This window comes from Mirounga leonina, unplaced genomic scaffold (assembly GCF_011800145.1).
Source record: "Mirounga leonina isolate KUSES-001 unplaced genomic scaffold, KU_Mleo_1.0 Mir_151, whole genome shotgun sequence".
Classification (NCBI taxonomy): Eukaryota; Metazoa; Chordata; class Mammalia; order Carnivora; family Phocidae; genus Mirounga; species Mirounga leonina.
The window spans coordinates 69435160-69450825 of NW_023270377.1; the positions used below are offsets into that span (position 1 = coordinate 69435160).

General features: G+C 39.2%; 1 protein-coding gene across 5 annotated transcripts in view; it reads left to right on the forward strand.

Annotated features, from left to right (window-relative positions):
- The first annotated feature begins 6819 nt into the window (after positions 1 to 6819).
- The window catches only part of RBMS1 (RNA binding motif single stranded interacting protein 1), a 209462-nt gene continuing 200615 nt past the window's right edge, over positions 6820 to 15666 (forward strand). For 3 of the 5 annotated variants that reach the window (XM_035007916.1, XM_035007920.1, XM_035007917.1), the window contains exon 1: positions 6820 to 7326. In XM_035007916.1, coding sequence (XP_034863807.1) covers positions 7252 to 7326 — 75 coding nt within the window. In that variant the 5' untranslated portion in view covers positions 6820 to 7251. The remainder of the gene's footprint in view (positions 7327 to 15666) is intronic. The other 2 variants (XM_035007922.1, XM_035007923.1) reach the window with 1 other exon arrangement.

Genomic DNA, 15666 nt, shown 5'->3' on the forward strand with positions numbered 1-15666 from the left:
AGCCTACCTCACATAGGCATCTAAACATACTGCTACATAGGCAGGCTATTTTAAAAAGTGAAATTACCCTCAGTAGACACATGTTTAATAACATGATTTTGTTGGTTCTCTTAAAACATTTTTTAAAAAGTCATGCCATTAAATGATTTTTATCAAAAGCATTTTAAAAACCTGGAAAGTAAGGGCACACCATTTTACATCTATCTCTAGGAAACACTGACCTCCACAAAATCCAAATTTCTAACCAAAATTGGCTCAAGGACTGCTGGCCTATAGAAAAGAAATCAGATAATAAGGTGAGAGAAATGTTTTCCCTTCCCATTCCACTGGCTTACTCCCTTGACTCCTGAAAATTTTTAATTAGTTGGGGATTTGAGGTCATCAAAGGTTATAATAATACTTATCAGAGAACTGTTTACAAACAGATTCTTAAGATGAGCTAATAAATAGAATAAAACCATGGTTCCTTGAGGGTAGAGTCCATATCTTTACTTGCCTTTAGAGCCTATCAACAAATAGTCTCTTGCACACAGATGGTGCTTACTGCATGCTCACTGGATGAATTAATTAGTTTCTATATTATTTCATTTGTCCCTTGGTGGAGATGATCATCTGTGTTAGGTCAGTTAAAATGATAAAGAGGTGGAATCTTCTTTATGGACCACCCTTTCCAAACAGAGCTGTTTCTGGGAATGTATGTCCTAGATAGTAAACTGAGTCCTTAGTTTCACCACGTTCTTAGATACCAGCACCCAACTCCATGAATTACTTGCTAAATTTAGGACATAGTAGTCCATCATCATCAACGTTAATAAATATTCACTGTAATGGAGTGCCCTCCACTGTGCCCAATTTTAGCTCTCAGTAAATTTATCAAAAACAATTTTTAGTTCATGTATACTTTTTGTCTATTTCATTTCTTGGTTGGAGTTATACAACAATATGGTGGGAGTTGAAAGGAGCAGGCATGGAGGGTAGGAAAGAACCACAAGCCAAGAGGTAATGTAGAGGAAGGGGATGAATCTGGAAAAATGGGAAGGATCTGGTCAAGAAGGGAGTTGTGAGCTGTGATAAAAAGTGTGAACTAAACAGTGCTTCCCAAACTCCAATGCAGGATAGGGGACACAGTCTGAGAATTTTTAAATTCGTGTTTTATTTTGATAAAAAAACATGTTTAAAGAATATTCCACTTATAAAGATAATATGATTTTTGTTTCTTAAGGCAGGGGTCTACAAAATAGGGCCTAAAGATAAATATCTAAGAAATATCAAGCTAGAAGATTTATACAGAACCTTCTTGAAGACTGTAAAACAATCCCCTGTTCATGACAAAACTTTATTGTGCAGTCAAACCACTGGTTCCCTTTTATCTACATTCTTATTTGTTTAAGCCTCTCAGACTTCTAACATTTATGTCAGTCACACTTTCACCTTGCAAAACCTGGCCTTTCTATTTTAAGTGTTCAGTCAATGTATTACAGACATCACCTAGTTACCTAGTGTGGAAGCAAGAGTACTCACCATCAGTAATTCTCTAAGTTCTGTGTGCAGTCTTTCTAATGAATCTAAATCCCATTTCTAGTTCGCTAATGCTCTACTACAGTGGGGGTTATAGCAAACTTTCTAATCTTATCCTTTGATTATTTTAATACTCTTTGGCAGATGGCATTAGAGCAAAGGCATTAATCAATGCTAATTGGTTTGGTCCATTTCCATAGTTAAAAAAAAAAATGTTTACCCTTGGTTTTAAGTGAAACCAGACTGGAGATCTCGGATGGGACAATTTGTGCTTCAATGTCTTTTTTTTTTTTTTTTTAAGATTTTATTTATTTATTTGAGAGAGAGAATGAGAGAGAGAGAGCACATGAGAGTGGGGAGGGTCAGAGGGAGAAGCAGACTCCCTGCCGAGCAGGGAGCCCGATGCGGGACTCGATCCAGGGACTCCAGGATCATGACCTGAGCCGAAGGCAGTCGCTTAACCAACTGAGCCACCCAGGTGCCCCTGTGCTTCAATGTCTTTAACTGGCTGCTGCTTCTGCATGGACACAGCTCGCCACCTTTCACCTCACACGAGCTTCTCATGGCTGACCCATTCTCTTCCAGCCTGTCTCCTCAAAGAGGTTTTTCCTGACAACTCTCCTTAAAATTTCTAACCCAACTCTCACAAAGTTGGTCTCCTCCCATCATACTGTCACTTTCTTCATAGAGTTTACCACAATTTACTGTTGTTTTATTTCTGTCTCTCTCACTAGATGGTAAGCTCCATGCGGGCAAGCACCAAGTCAACTGCATCCCCAATGATATCTATATGTGTCCTGCTTCTAGAGGATGCTTCTTAAATGTTGGCGAAGGTGTAAATTACAGATTCTCTTGGGGAACATCACTCAGTGGCTCATGCTTTCCTAGGGGTCATCTTGGCACAAATTTCATTAAGAATCTTTCATGAGCTCCTTCTCCCAAACATGCTAAGTATGAAGAACACATTTCAAAGAATTTGTTATTTAAAAAAAAATTTTTTTTAAAGAGCAAGCCAATGTGGGTTTGTTAGAGAAATAGCTGATCCAGGTTTGGGCATGAGCTGTACAACAACCTGGGACAATTTTATCAAACAAGAAAGCAAAAAATCTATCAGACTATTGGGATATGGTTAAAAAAAAAAAGAAGACACAGGAGCCAAGTCAAAGAGTCTCCCATTGGCCAAAGATGGGACAATTTGCACACCAATAAGAATAATGACTGTCATGGTTTGGAACAAATAAAATATGTAAAAACCTCTAAGTTCAGAATATTATTTAAAACTGGTTAGCTTTGGAGTTTCCTATGGCATCAACTCATTATTCTGAAAATTAGTAAATAGGGAAAAATTTATCCTGCTTTTCCTCTGCTAATTGTATTTCAAGTTAACCCAAGAGTTTGAAAAAAATTCTTCTCCATAGACAATTTCCAACTAATAAGTACAAAAGAAATGATAAAATTTTAAAAGCATAATTCTGTCACACCAAATGAAATAATGGGTTAAGGTAACACTCATGAATGACTATTAAAACCATGGAACTTTTTAATGGATAAATCAGACTGATAATACCCAGAACTTCTGATCAATCTTAGTATCACTAAAAATGACAATCAAGCATTATGTGTCTCCTGATGTGATATGACGCATATCACATCACCTATGTATGTTCAGCTCCATCTAGGAAGCATTCTTTGCCAAAAAAAAAAAAAGTGAACCTCAATGTAATGAAACCTCTAGAACTAACCATCACTTTAAATGACACCAGGAGGTTAAAATCAGCCATGTGGGACATTTTATAAAACAAACACCCTGATTTCTTTAACAAATAAACAACAAATTAAAAAGTGAGTGGGAGCGAACTTTTATATATTAAAAGAGGCTTATGTGATACATCAACCAAATTTAAGATGTGGACATTGTTTCAGTCAATTTAAATGAACTACAAAAGTGATTTTTAGATAACCAGAGAAAAATGAACAAGAATGGTGTATGAGTTGATCTTAATAAATTATTACGAACTTTGTTAGGTGTGATCATGATATTGTGCTAAAAAAAGTTCTTATTCGTTTGAAGTAGATATTAAAATAGTTGCAGGTGAAACAACATGATGTTTGGGATTTGCTTCAAAATACTACAGAAAAATAAAAGCATGTTTGTGTGTGTGTGTGTGAGTGGGTGTGGGTGTGGGTACGGGTGTAACAAGATTGACAAATGGTAAGTGTTGAAGCTGACTCATTATTCTCTCTGCTTTTGTATTTGTTTGAAAATGATCGGGATTAAAATTAAAAGCTGAGTTTTGTTTTTAAAATGTTTTAGTATAAAATATGGCAAACATACAAAAAAGTCTATGAACCTCTTAAAGAAAAACATTGAAATATATTCCTGTGTATCCACAACCCAATGCAAAACATGAAATGTTACCATCTCTACCAGTCCCCTTTGGTCCCTCCCTGAATATCTCACCCATCTCCCTCATAGATATCCACCATTCTGAATTTTCTGATATCTCCTTATTTTTCTTTGTAGAATTTTTTGTTTTACTATTCATGTACCACTCTTACACAATATTTAGTTATTTTTTTGTTTCTGAACTTGATACAAATGGAATGATGCTCTATGTTGGCTTGCTTCTTCAACATCAATTTTGAAAAGATGCATGTTGATGCATTTAACTATAGTTTATTCATTTTCACTGCTGCAAAGTGTTCCATTGTGTGCATGTACCATAACCTCTTTATCCATTCAACGGTTGATAGACATTTGAATTTTTAGTATATTGTGAACATTTCAGTATTTTTCTCTTGGTGCATTTATAAATGCTTTCTTTGAGGTATGTACCTACATGCAGAATTACTGCGTCATAATATACATGCAAATGAAATTGGGCAATGCCAAACTGTTTTCTTAAAACGGTGGTTGTACCAATTCACTTTTTTGGAAAGCAGTTTTCAAGATTTTCCCCTCTTCCATATCTTCACCTAACAATATTTTCAGTCTTATTTTTTGTCAATCTGGTAAGTGTGAAATGGTGTCTTATTATTATTTTAACCTGCATTTCCTTTATTATTAATGAGTGTGAGCATCTTTTCACAAGTTATAGGAACATTTGAACTTCCTCCTCTGAAATGTGCATTAGTCTTTTGCTCATGTTCTAAAAAGTTGTTTCTCTTTTTCTTATTGATTCCAAGGAGTACTTTGTATCTTTTGTATATTAACTTTCTATAGTTTTATGGATTAGACATAACTATTTTGTGGCTTGCTTTTTCACTTTATAGAATCCTTTGATGAACCAGTGTTCTCAATTTTCAGGTGGTCAAATTGATCAATCTTGCACTCTTGGTCACCTTATTAAAGGAATCTCTCCCTACCTCAAGGGTATAAAGATATTACCCTACATTATCTTCTAACACTTTTATCATTTTGTTTTTTAATTTAGGTCTTTAATTCACTTGAACTTTTTTGTTTCCCTTTTGTGAGGCAGGGCTCCAATTTCATTTTTTCCATATGGATAGCCAATTGACCTAGAATCATTTATTGAAAAGCTCATTCTTTCTCCACTGCCCTGCAATACCAATTCAGTCATAAATCAAGTGTCTACATAATTGTGTGTGTGCTTCTGGGTTCTTTAACACAGGCTGAATTGTCATCATCCAGAAAAAAGTAGAACAGTCTAAGTTTGGTAATTTCCCTTATCACCTCAAGCCTTTCAAACACAAGTTCCTAAAACACAGGTTAGTTCATGTCAGTTCTCTGCTCAAAAACATTAAAGGGTCCTACATTGAAACAATGTAAGGAACTTTAAAGCTCCCCTCACTAGACAGTGAACCATTCTGACCTTCAGATTTACATTAACCTCAACAATGCCCACCAGATAGCAGAAGCTCAGTAAATACTAGTTTCTGTATAGGATTTTACATAGGCTGTTAATTTTTTTTTTTTAAGAGAACACGATTTGTCTCCTGGCATATCCAAAATGTTCTCATCTGAACTTATATTTATTTTGTTTTGTCAAAATGTATAACCTTAAAATTTGTCTAAATCATATAAGATTATAAGGGTTTCATGTCACTGTTTCTTTGTCTTAAAGTATCTTATTAACCTGCTTTGAAATGTAACCGTATAAAAATATAACTGTTTAAGAAAATCACGCATTCCATTTCAGTCTGATTTACCTTTTGTGCTGTTAGGAAAATAGACTCTCAGAAAACCAAAATGACAAAACAAAGTAATCAAGGTCTATTTAATAACAAATGAATTTTTATTACATTTTATTAGATGTGCAAGAACTCCAATTTGGAGGTGATTTCTTACTTATCCTATTATACATTTTGGTATTATCTCTTTTGGAGCTAGAATATAAAAGTCTTCTACAGGCAGCTTCAGGAACCAATTAAGTCCATTAAATTATATCCAGTTACGTAGTGAACTGGACCACGGCTGTCTGGGGCTGTCTAGAACTGTGACAATTAGGAGATGGAGAAAGGCAGAAAGAGAGATTGATTTTATATGTCACTGAAGCACACTGCAACAATATGCCAGTGTGACTTTCAAAATGGCCTTAAAATATTCCAAACTCAGGGAGTTTCCTTGCTCCTGAGTGGGAGTTGACAGACTGTCTGGCAGCATTAGAAAGAGGCAGAGAAAAGCTGATGTCTATATTGTGTCCTCTGATAATAACATTCTGCCTCTCTGCGGCACCTCCCCTTAGAAGGGTCCGTCTGTTTGTTGGGAGGAGTGTGTGCGTTTCAGAGAGCTAGCCTCCCCTTGTGCAGGGGGCATGATTTCACCTCTCACATCTGGGAAACCCAAACCGAAGGACACTAACCCTCCCAAGGTCACCTAGAAAATTAGTGTTGTGGCCTGGGGGGTGGGGGGAGCAGAACCCAAGTGTCCCGACTCCAGCTTTGTGGTTGGACACTAAATCATTTTCGATCTCTTGTTAAAAAAAAAAAAAAAAATCGTTGGGCGGGGGAAGTGAGAAATTGATCAGTTTTCCTCTGCTTTCCCCTTACTTCCCCTCCCCCTTATGAAGATAAAACTCAGGAAAGAAAACGACGTGTCCACTTCGCAGTTTTTAAGCTGGGTCCCCAAGCTACCCCCACCCCCGACACAAAGCGATCCGGGCTCCCAGGGTTTCCGCCCGTCCAACCGCGAGCCCCGGAGGTGAGGAGTGGTTAAAACTCAGCCCTCACCTCCAGCGGGTCCCGGGCTCCGCGGCGCCCAAGCCCCGCCCCGCGCGCCCTTCCCCCACCGCCTCGGCGCGCCAGCCCCTCTCCCCTCTCCCCTCTCCCCATCGGGCGCACCCACCCCAGATGCCGCCCGGCACCGAGCGTAGCCGCCGCCGCCGCCGCAGCACTTTCCGCTTGTACTGATCACCTCCGAGCCCCGCTCTGCCTGCTCGCCCGAGCGGAGCGCGGCCCGCGCGCCAGCCCTTGGCAGCCTCGGAGCAGTCGGGCTCCGGGAGGCAACTCCGTGGGAGCGCCCTGTCCGGGGTGCCCTCTCCGCTCTGCAGTGTCTTTCTCTCTGCCTGGGAGGAGGAGGAGAAGAAAGAGGAGGAGGAGGAGGACGACGACGACGACGTCTGGTCCGGGCTGGGAGGTGGAGCAGCGGCAGCCGCCGCCGCCGCCGCCGCCGCCGCCGCCGGAAAGGGAGAGGCAGGAGAGATCGAGACTTGGAAACCCCAAAGTGCCCGCGACCCTGCACGGCAGGCTCCCGGCAGGCTCCCTTCCAGCTTCATGGGCAAAGTGTGGAAACAGCAGATGTACCCTCAGTACGCCACCTACTACTACCCCCAGTATCTTCAAGCGAAGGTAAAGGGGAGCCGGGGGCGGGGGACGCCGGGGGCGCGCGCGGGCCGGGCCCGGGCAGGGGCGCGCGCGACGAGCCCCCGCCACCCCCGGCGGAGTTGATGGAGGGTTGCTAACTATAGCGCTGGCCTGGGTGGCGCGGGGCGGCGCGTGGGGCGGCGCGCGGGGCGGCGGCTGCCCGGGAGCGGAGTGCGGGGATCGGGTTACAGAGAGCCGTGGGGGGAGAGACTAGACAGGAAAGAGCCGCCGGCCCCCTCCTGGCCCGGGAGGCCGGGAGGGTCGCGGGGCCGAGCGGCGCCCCTCGCCGAACCTTGGCGGTTCGGCTGCGGACGCTTGGGGCCCCGCGGCGGGCCCCGCGGGCGGCGCGGCTTTTCGACCGCTTCTCCTGGGCCTCGCCCTGCGAGCGGTAACTCCTGCCTTCCCTCGGAGTGGTGCGCAGCCTCCCGCCCCCCCAGGGACGCCCCTCAACCTCCCGCGCGCGCGACGACTGGGGCGTGAGGGGGGGCGGTGGGGGAAGGACGGGGCATTTTCTTCCCCGCCTCCGGGCCTTGCGCGCCCGCCCCTCGCCTTGATCTTTGTGCGGTGTGGCACTTCACCTGGTTACTGATTTCTACTTTTACGCTGGTGTTTTGGGTAGAGAAGTGGCCAAAGTTCACTCACCGTTCATTGATGTCCTTTTTAATCTTCCCTGTAGCTTTTGCAAAGGAGGGACAATGGGCAGATTTAGTGCAGAGAAAGAAGTGACTTTAGTTTAGAAGAATACTACCGTGTATGTGGACCACAGATCCATTTCCAATGGTGCTGTCTCAAAAGTGGCCTTGGAGTACTCTTAGGTAACACAGCTGGTGACATATAGCCATACAAATGGCAACTGACTTTCTGGGGACCCTGGGTACCTTGTTAGTGGGCCTACCTTTTTACAGTAAGATTTGAGGCATTCCGAACGCATTAAAAAATACATTCATGTATGTATGTGTGTATGTATGTATGTATGATTGTATGTATTGGGCCCATGAAGAGTGAGCGTCTCACTGCTTTGGAAGCTTCTCTCATAATCTGGGAGGGTTGAAGTTGGATGCATCAGCCTTCTTCAGCGATTAGCATCTTCTATCACTACTCCGGGTGCCCTTCTAGATCACAAAAGAATCAAGTATGGATGTAGTGCTTGAATTTCCTTTGGTAGGTTGTAATCATGTCCTCCTTGCTGGCCGAGGACGTTCCTGGCCTGGTGCAAAGAATCTCTGATTCGAACTTGATAAGCTTTCCTTTCTTACAGTGTGTGTGGTCCATGTTATGTACCTACAACATAGCTCTGTATTTGCTCACATAAAAAAGGACACTTGTCAGCACTGAGACCAGAAATTTTCTAGCAATCAAGGGCCTCCTTTTTACTCCCCCCAATTTGCATCTTACTTTGGGTGGCCAGAAAGCAGCAAGATGGTAGAAGCGAGGATACCCAGTATTCATTTCTGTGTAGTCCCCACATATTTGTTTTCAGGGACCCAAGTAGGCGCTCATTTTTTTGTGAGCTACATTGTAAATACGGGTTGTTCAAAGAAATTTTGAGGTATAATCAATGCATTACCTTTTTGATATCATATATGTTTAATGCACTTGTTTAAATTATGCAGCATTGGGTGCCTAAAGGAAGCCTATTCAACGCTTAACTGTATGAATAATAAATACGAACACTCAGGTGCCGAAGAAAAAGGGCCATGTTTCTACAGGCACATTCACCTTAGTAATTTTTATGTACCATTAGTAAGTTAGAAACCAAGTACATAGCATTTAATATAGCTAATGCAATGCCATTTGGCTCTTTTTGCCCCGTAAATAATTGAAGAGAGAGACGAACGGCGAGAGCCTGCTCTAGTAATTAGGGTCGGAGCCCAGAAAGCTTTAGGGCTCATTTTCTGAAAGTGTGCTTCCTGCATAAAGCATTTAATATTGATTTGTGTTACAGTAAATGACATTCTTAAAACATATCTTGCTGTTTCTACTATGAAATCTGAAATCCTATTACTCTTGAATTTCATTCTTTCAGGAGAAAGATGCACATTACTGACTTGACCTATATAACATGGTATTCAAGTTCGACAATTAAACCTAAATTCCCTATTGTAAAGAATCTTCATTATCTCAGAAAGGGACATCTCCTAAAATGTAAAGTGACTACGTGCAGATTTTAGGTAAGCACAGTTTGAAACACCTAGCTCTGTTTTTTTCTCCCTGACATATTTGTTGCTAACATGGTAGTATGAGTCAATTTAAAAGAGAGAGAGAGAGAGAGAGAGAGAGACTTCGTTTGATTTGTAGTTAGTTTAAAAACAAGTGTTGCCTAATCTACCTAAAGGGTTAATAGTCTCACTTAGAATCTGTTGTCTACAGCGATGATCCTTGCCTTGGTGCGTGTGCCTTTTAACCTTCCTGAAACATGGGATAGAAAACATCAGTCTGTTTAAAGTACAGTGATGTGTTTGCTGTCAGAGTTGTTTTGAAACTTCTGTTTGGAAGCTATATCAAAAACTGAGGAATGGCATGGTTGTTTACAAAGTGATATCTGACTTAAACCTGCAATTGAAAGATGGATGTGATGGTTTTGAATCAAGAAAGAATACATGGATTGGATTTCTTTTCATTGGAAGGAATACATACCAATTAAAATGGCACTTGAAATGAATTTTGTTACCAGACTTAACAAAACTAACTTATGTCAAATAATTCTTCTTGAGTTACTCATCCAATCAGAGTCTGTTTTGGAAATTTTATTTAGAACTTTAACTCCATAAAAACATGTTAGTTACTTCTACGCTTATTAACAACAACAACAACAAAAATCTATGGAGCTCTGTTACAGTGTGTGACCATCTCAGTATGTTTTGTACATTGACAGAAAGAGAAAATCATTAGAAATAGAGTACAGCTGCATTAAACATAGAGTAAATCTGAGGATGCTGTGGAAGGGCAGGACATGAGGGGAAATAAAGGAGATTGTGAAATTTTCATAATATCTTAGTGTGGAGTGACACAGATTGCAAGTAACCCGATTTTACATGCTTGTTGGGTGTCTTTGTGTTCCTCTGTCAGGGTGGTCTTATCACAGCAGGCTCCCTTTATCACCTGACACGTTCATTCTAAGAGGTAGTTTGATGTACCTTCGTAAACATAAGCACATATTGTTCTAAAGGATTTTCTGAATTATATATGACCTATGCTGTGTTATGAAAAATTAAATTTGGTATCCACTTTTCAGCTACACAGACCAAAAAAACCTGATAATTTAACGTATTTTAACCTAAAGATTTGTATGTGCATATTTTCAAACATTGGCTGTCTTAATTTCACTTAGTATAAAGGCACCCCTCATGGTCTGTTTATTTCAAAGATACTACAACATACATTACTGCCAATACATGTATGCAAATACAGATGGGAATTGAAATACTTATTCTATTTCTTTTGAAGAAAGGAAAGTACAAAATGTTCTTTACATGCTTAGCTAATATTTTGTACCAGCTAAATGCAATTTGACACATTTGTGATCTTTATTCATAGTTATCAAAAGACATTTCTATAAAATATACCATATTCAAAGCTTGCTTTTAAAATTTTTATGCATAAACAGTATTGTATATGAAATGTTCTGAAACAAAAGTTTCTTTTAAAGCTATTCTTGTATAAGTGTATGCTAAAGAACATATTTGAACCTAAGTTTCAAAATGTGAAAAATATTGAGTGATGTAATTTGGGATTGTATTAATAAAGGCTGCTAGAGCAAAGTAGTTTTTCTGAATTGAATTTTCGTGTGCATTAACATTTTGTGGAATTCCTTAACTTTTACTTAGTAGCCATAGGAATAATGTATCAGTCTGTTTCTGTAGGAATTAGGGGTTATGATTTGATACATAGAGCTACTGAGTATATTAAGGTGGTTGGACCATACAGAGGGATGATATTAAGACTTAGGGAGCTCTGTGTCCTAAGAAGTAACCACATTTATACAGGGAATAAAGTTTGCTTAAATGTATCAATACAGCCATACAATATTTTACACCCTGAATACACCTTAGTTGCTTAGGTGAGTGGGATAGTGTGGCTGTCTAAAAGTGGTGTTGGAAGACTCAAGGTCATGGGACGGTTAAAATGAAGATGCATTATAATGCAATATTATAGCATTCTTCCCTTCAGGTAGCTTTCTTTTGGATTTCCCATAGTGTCTATTTCATTTTTATATGTTGGGAGCCAAATCTTGAGCTACTAGAAAGAAACAGGAAAAGATAAGTGAAGAGAAATAGGAGAGTTTTCAATCATTTAGTATTAGTATAACCACATATACCTCATGTGGTTGGCAATCTTGGTTTTAAATTTAAGTTCAAATATGGGCAATTTCCATGTAATACAGTTTCAAGAAAAAAATGTTAAGCTTTACTGATATATTGCTCAGACTTTGTATTTTGCTTAATGGTTTATTGGACTTTAAAATTACCCCAGCTTATTTAATGAGTACTGAAATTTTAAGTTATGGGTCTTAGTTAAAGACAAAGGGGTCTTTCTTCCTTTTCTTTTTATTAAATAGAGGGTTTTCAGAAAATAAAATATTTTCCCCCATGTCTGCTTAACCAGTAAAAATCACATGAGGGATATATAGAATGGAAGGATAAGTGCTTAGTAAAATCATATTGACACTTAAATATTGTTCATTCTTTTTAAGGATGAGGAATTTTTTGTCTAGTTTGTTTTTTATTGGATGCTCAGTTCACTAACGTTTATTCTCCCCAAGCATGGTCTCCAATCCCACTGTATGTCTCTCTGCAAGGGATATCAACACCTCCTTAGTTTCTTGCCTGATCCACGGAACAGTAGGTGCTAAATCAATGCTTGTTAGTGACTATTATTATTTGGAATAAGTATATGCAAAATTTTTTTAGACCAGGAAAAAAGTTGTAGACCAAAGTCAACAAACATGATAATCCAGTCTAATTTTCTATGGAAATCTTATTATATTTTGATTTGTGTTTTGATTTATTTTGTCCCTATCATGACAACGTTAAGCTGTTTTATGAATTGAGTAAGATCCCTAAGAGGAATCACATATTAATTGGTCAGGGCTTAACCTATGGAATCAAAGTACCTTTTTGTGCACTCTTCATTAAAGCATATAGTGCCAGAAAAAAAAATCTCCTAGTATTAGACTGAGGGGGGAAGTGTTACATGTGATGAACTGGTGATTAGCCTGGTCTTTGCTTCTTGTCAGTGGTGCCCACCTGCACAGTTCAAACTTTTTCCTGCTCAATTTTCAAGCATATTGCCTTTTTTAAAAAATGTATTTCAGACTTGATAAAAACATTTATTCATTTAATGGATAACAACTAAAATGTAAACTAGCATTGAGGTGTCCAAAATTAGTTATCTCTCAATTACTGACTGTTGCATGACCCTAAACATGACATTCTTGGGATTAGCTTGTTATCCCATTCATTGGGATTAGAGGAATAAGCAGTCGTTAAGTGGAAGTACTATATTCAATGTAACATAGCTTTATTAAAGAAAATGTAGTAATGATATGTGAGTGATTTAAATGCAATGTCATAATATTTGGTGTAAAATCAAACAATATATTCAAAATTGAACATTGGACTTGGAGATTTTATGTGGAATTATTTTAAATGTTCTGGTTTCTCTGTTCTGTTATTTTAATGGATAAACAGTAAAACCTGATGGAAGTTGTCAGTGCCTCATGAGAGGCAGCACTTGGATGATACAGACGTTTAACAGTGGGAGCTTGGCCAGATGATGATACACAGCAAAATGTCTCCTTAGAATTAGGTGTGTGAAGCATACATACAAATTTGAGCATACACACAAATTTGATAATAGAAACTAAGCTTTTCTTTCTTTCTTTTAAAATATTTATTTATTTATTTATTTTAGAGAGAGAGAGAGCACGAGGGAGCGCTTGGAGGAGGGAGGGAGGGCATGAGCGCTTGAGCAGAGGGAGAGGGAGAGAGGCAGAGAAGCAGACTCTCTGCTGACTGCTGAGCACGGAGCTGGAGCCTGGAGCCCGATGAGGGGCTCCATCCCAGGATCCTGAGATCATGACCTGAGCTGAAACCAAGAGTCGGAGGCTTAACTGACTGAGCCACACAGGCGCCCCTGAACATTTCTTAATATGAAGGGGAAGTGTAAAGGGGATGGTGATGGCTAAGCCAAAAATAAACCGAATATGTATCTCCCATAGCTGAATTCCTTACTTTTTCTTAATGTATTTTGTCCCCTTAACATAATTACATGAATATTTTAGTTTTTCAAATAAGCACTGGAAAAGAAGTGTGTCAAAGATGGTGAGAGAGAGACAAAAAGGAGGGGGGCAAAAATCAACACCTAGACCTCCTGGGAAAGAAAACATGCAGAACTGAACACTTCCCTCTCCATATGCTGTCTTTTAGCTAATTCTTAAATGGATGCATTTGTCATTTTAGAGGATGGAGAACAGTTTCTAGATGACAAATAGGAAAACCTAAATCCTAAAAGTGAGATTAGATGTTAATATCAACAGTTAACTTGCTTATAACTCTGGTACTATAAACACAATGTCTGGCAGATGATTTCCAATGTTGGCTGTAACATCTATATTCTGGAATTAGGTTAAGTTTTTAAGCTTGTTGAAAAATTGCTGAGGTTCATGAAGGTTCACGAAGGACTGAAATACTAACTAATAGGTTGTATTTCCGGACTGATCCCAGAGCACTGTTCTCTGCACTTGATATTGGAAAAGGTTAGGGAGTGTATATCTGGTCCTTGCTCTCCAGCATCTCACCAGCTACCAGGAAAGACAAAATAGACACAATACAAGAAAGAAGTGAAGAAAAATATTTACAAAATCGTACACCCAGGAAGGGGGCATACTAAGGGTCTGAGTGACAGAGAAAGCACTAAGATATCCATCTGTGGGGTTAAAAACTCTGCCATGTGTTTTGTGAGAAAAAGTAAAGGGCAAATAAAGGCCACAATAACCTGGGAATTTTAGAAAGAAATTGGGGCATTAGATTAATGAGTGAAAATTTCTTGAATTTATAATCAGCACTGTTTTGTATTTTGTGCCCTTTTTAATCCTCTTATGAGTACTTAGAATTTTACAGAATAACACTTTTTTTTTGGTACTTTACCTTAACTCCTAAGCCTCAAAGTTTCACATTCAGTTACTTTATTTTACATTATTATTTTTCAAGTTTTATGCTTATAAATGTGCTACTAAGCCAACCTATTCACTTGTGACAGGCTGAGAATATAATGCTTAAATGATGACATAATGGTTATACAGAATTGTTACTCTTACTGTTTTAAACCATTTGAAATGGTTATTTCTCCTAATTTATTAGGCTTGCTCGCGGCAAAGGGAGAAAATGTCTAGAGTTTTGTTATGCTGCTAATTATATCATCATGTGCCTGCAATCTACATGTTGATAATGTATCCAATGTGAGCTGTTATTTCTTCAGAAGATAACAGATTTTTTATTATTCATGATCTTTCATAGATAAAACAATTTATTCTTTTTATTTGGTCATTCTCAGTTTTAATTCTAAAAAAAAGCTTTCTTATCTCTGCAAATGAAACTAAGTCCTTTGGGAGTCCTATTGTCCTCTGTTTGCCTCATTGGGAAGCATGGACCCACCCTTCTGGCTGCCCATTGAGCAGCAGGTGCTATTGGGCTTCATCCCAGATGAGGAGTGATTTCAGGGAAAGGTTTTGTGCAACAAAACTAAATCATTTCATAGGTATCACAAATAATTTTTATTGATCTTGTAGGAAAAGTGCATCATACTTTCCCAGCTCTGCAAGTGTTGGCCCCATTTTAGATGATACCAGTTTTGGGTTTTGTTTTTTTTTAATCAGCTGAAAAATTTACTAATTAAAATGGGCAGAATTGGATGGATACATCATGGAATACTGCTCTTAAGTTTCTTCGTGGGTGGGGGGAGATCAAAGTTGCCAAAAATGAATTTTAGATTTTAAACTTATATTTTTATTATACTTAAGCTCCTCAAATAGCACTATACTGTTTTCCCTATTTAACACTTTTTAAACATGGTGATTTTGAGAGTTGCAATTGGTAGTATATTTGTACTGGAGAACTTCTAAGCCCTTCCTTGACTATATAGCATATGACATGTGCACTCTGGAGAGACGCAGACTCCTGGCTGAGCGATCCTGATGTGGGGCTTGATCTCAGGATCTTGAGTTGAAATCAAGAGTCAGTCATTTAACCGACTGAGCCACGCATATGCCCCAACAATAACAGCTTATAAAATAAGGTCTCAGATAAAATATTTGGTTGTAAGCAA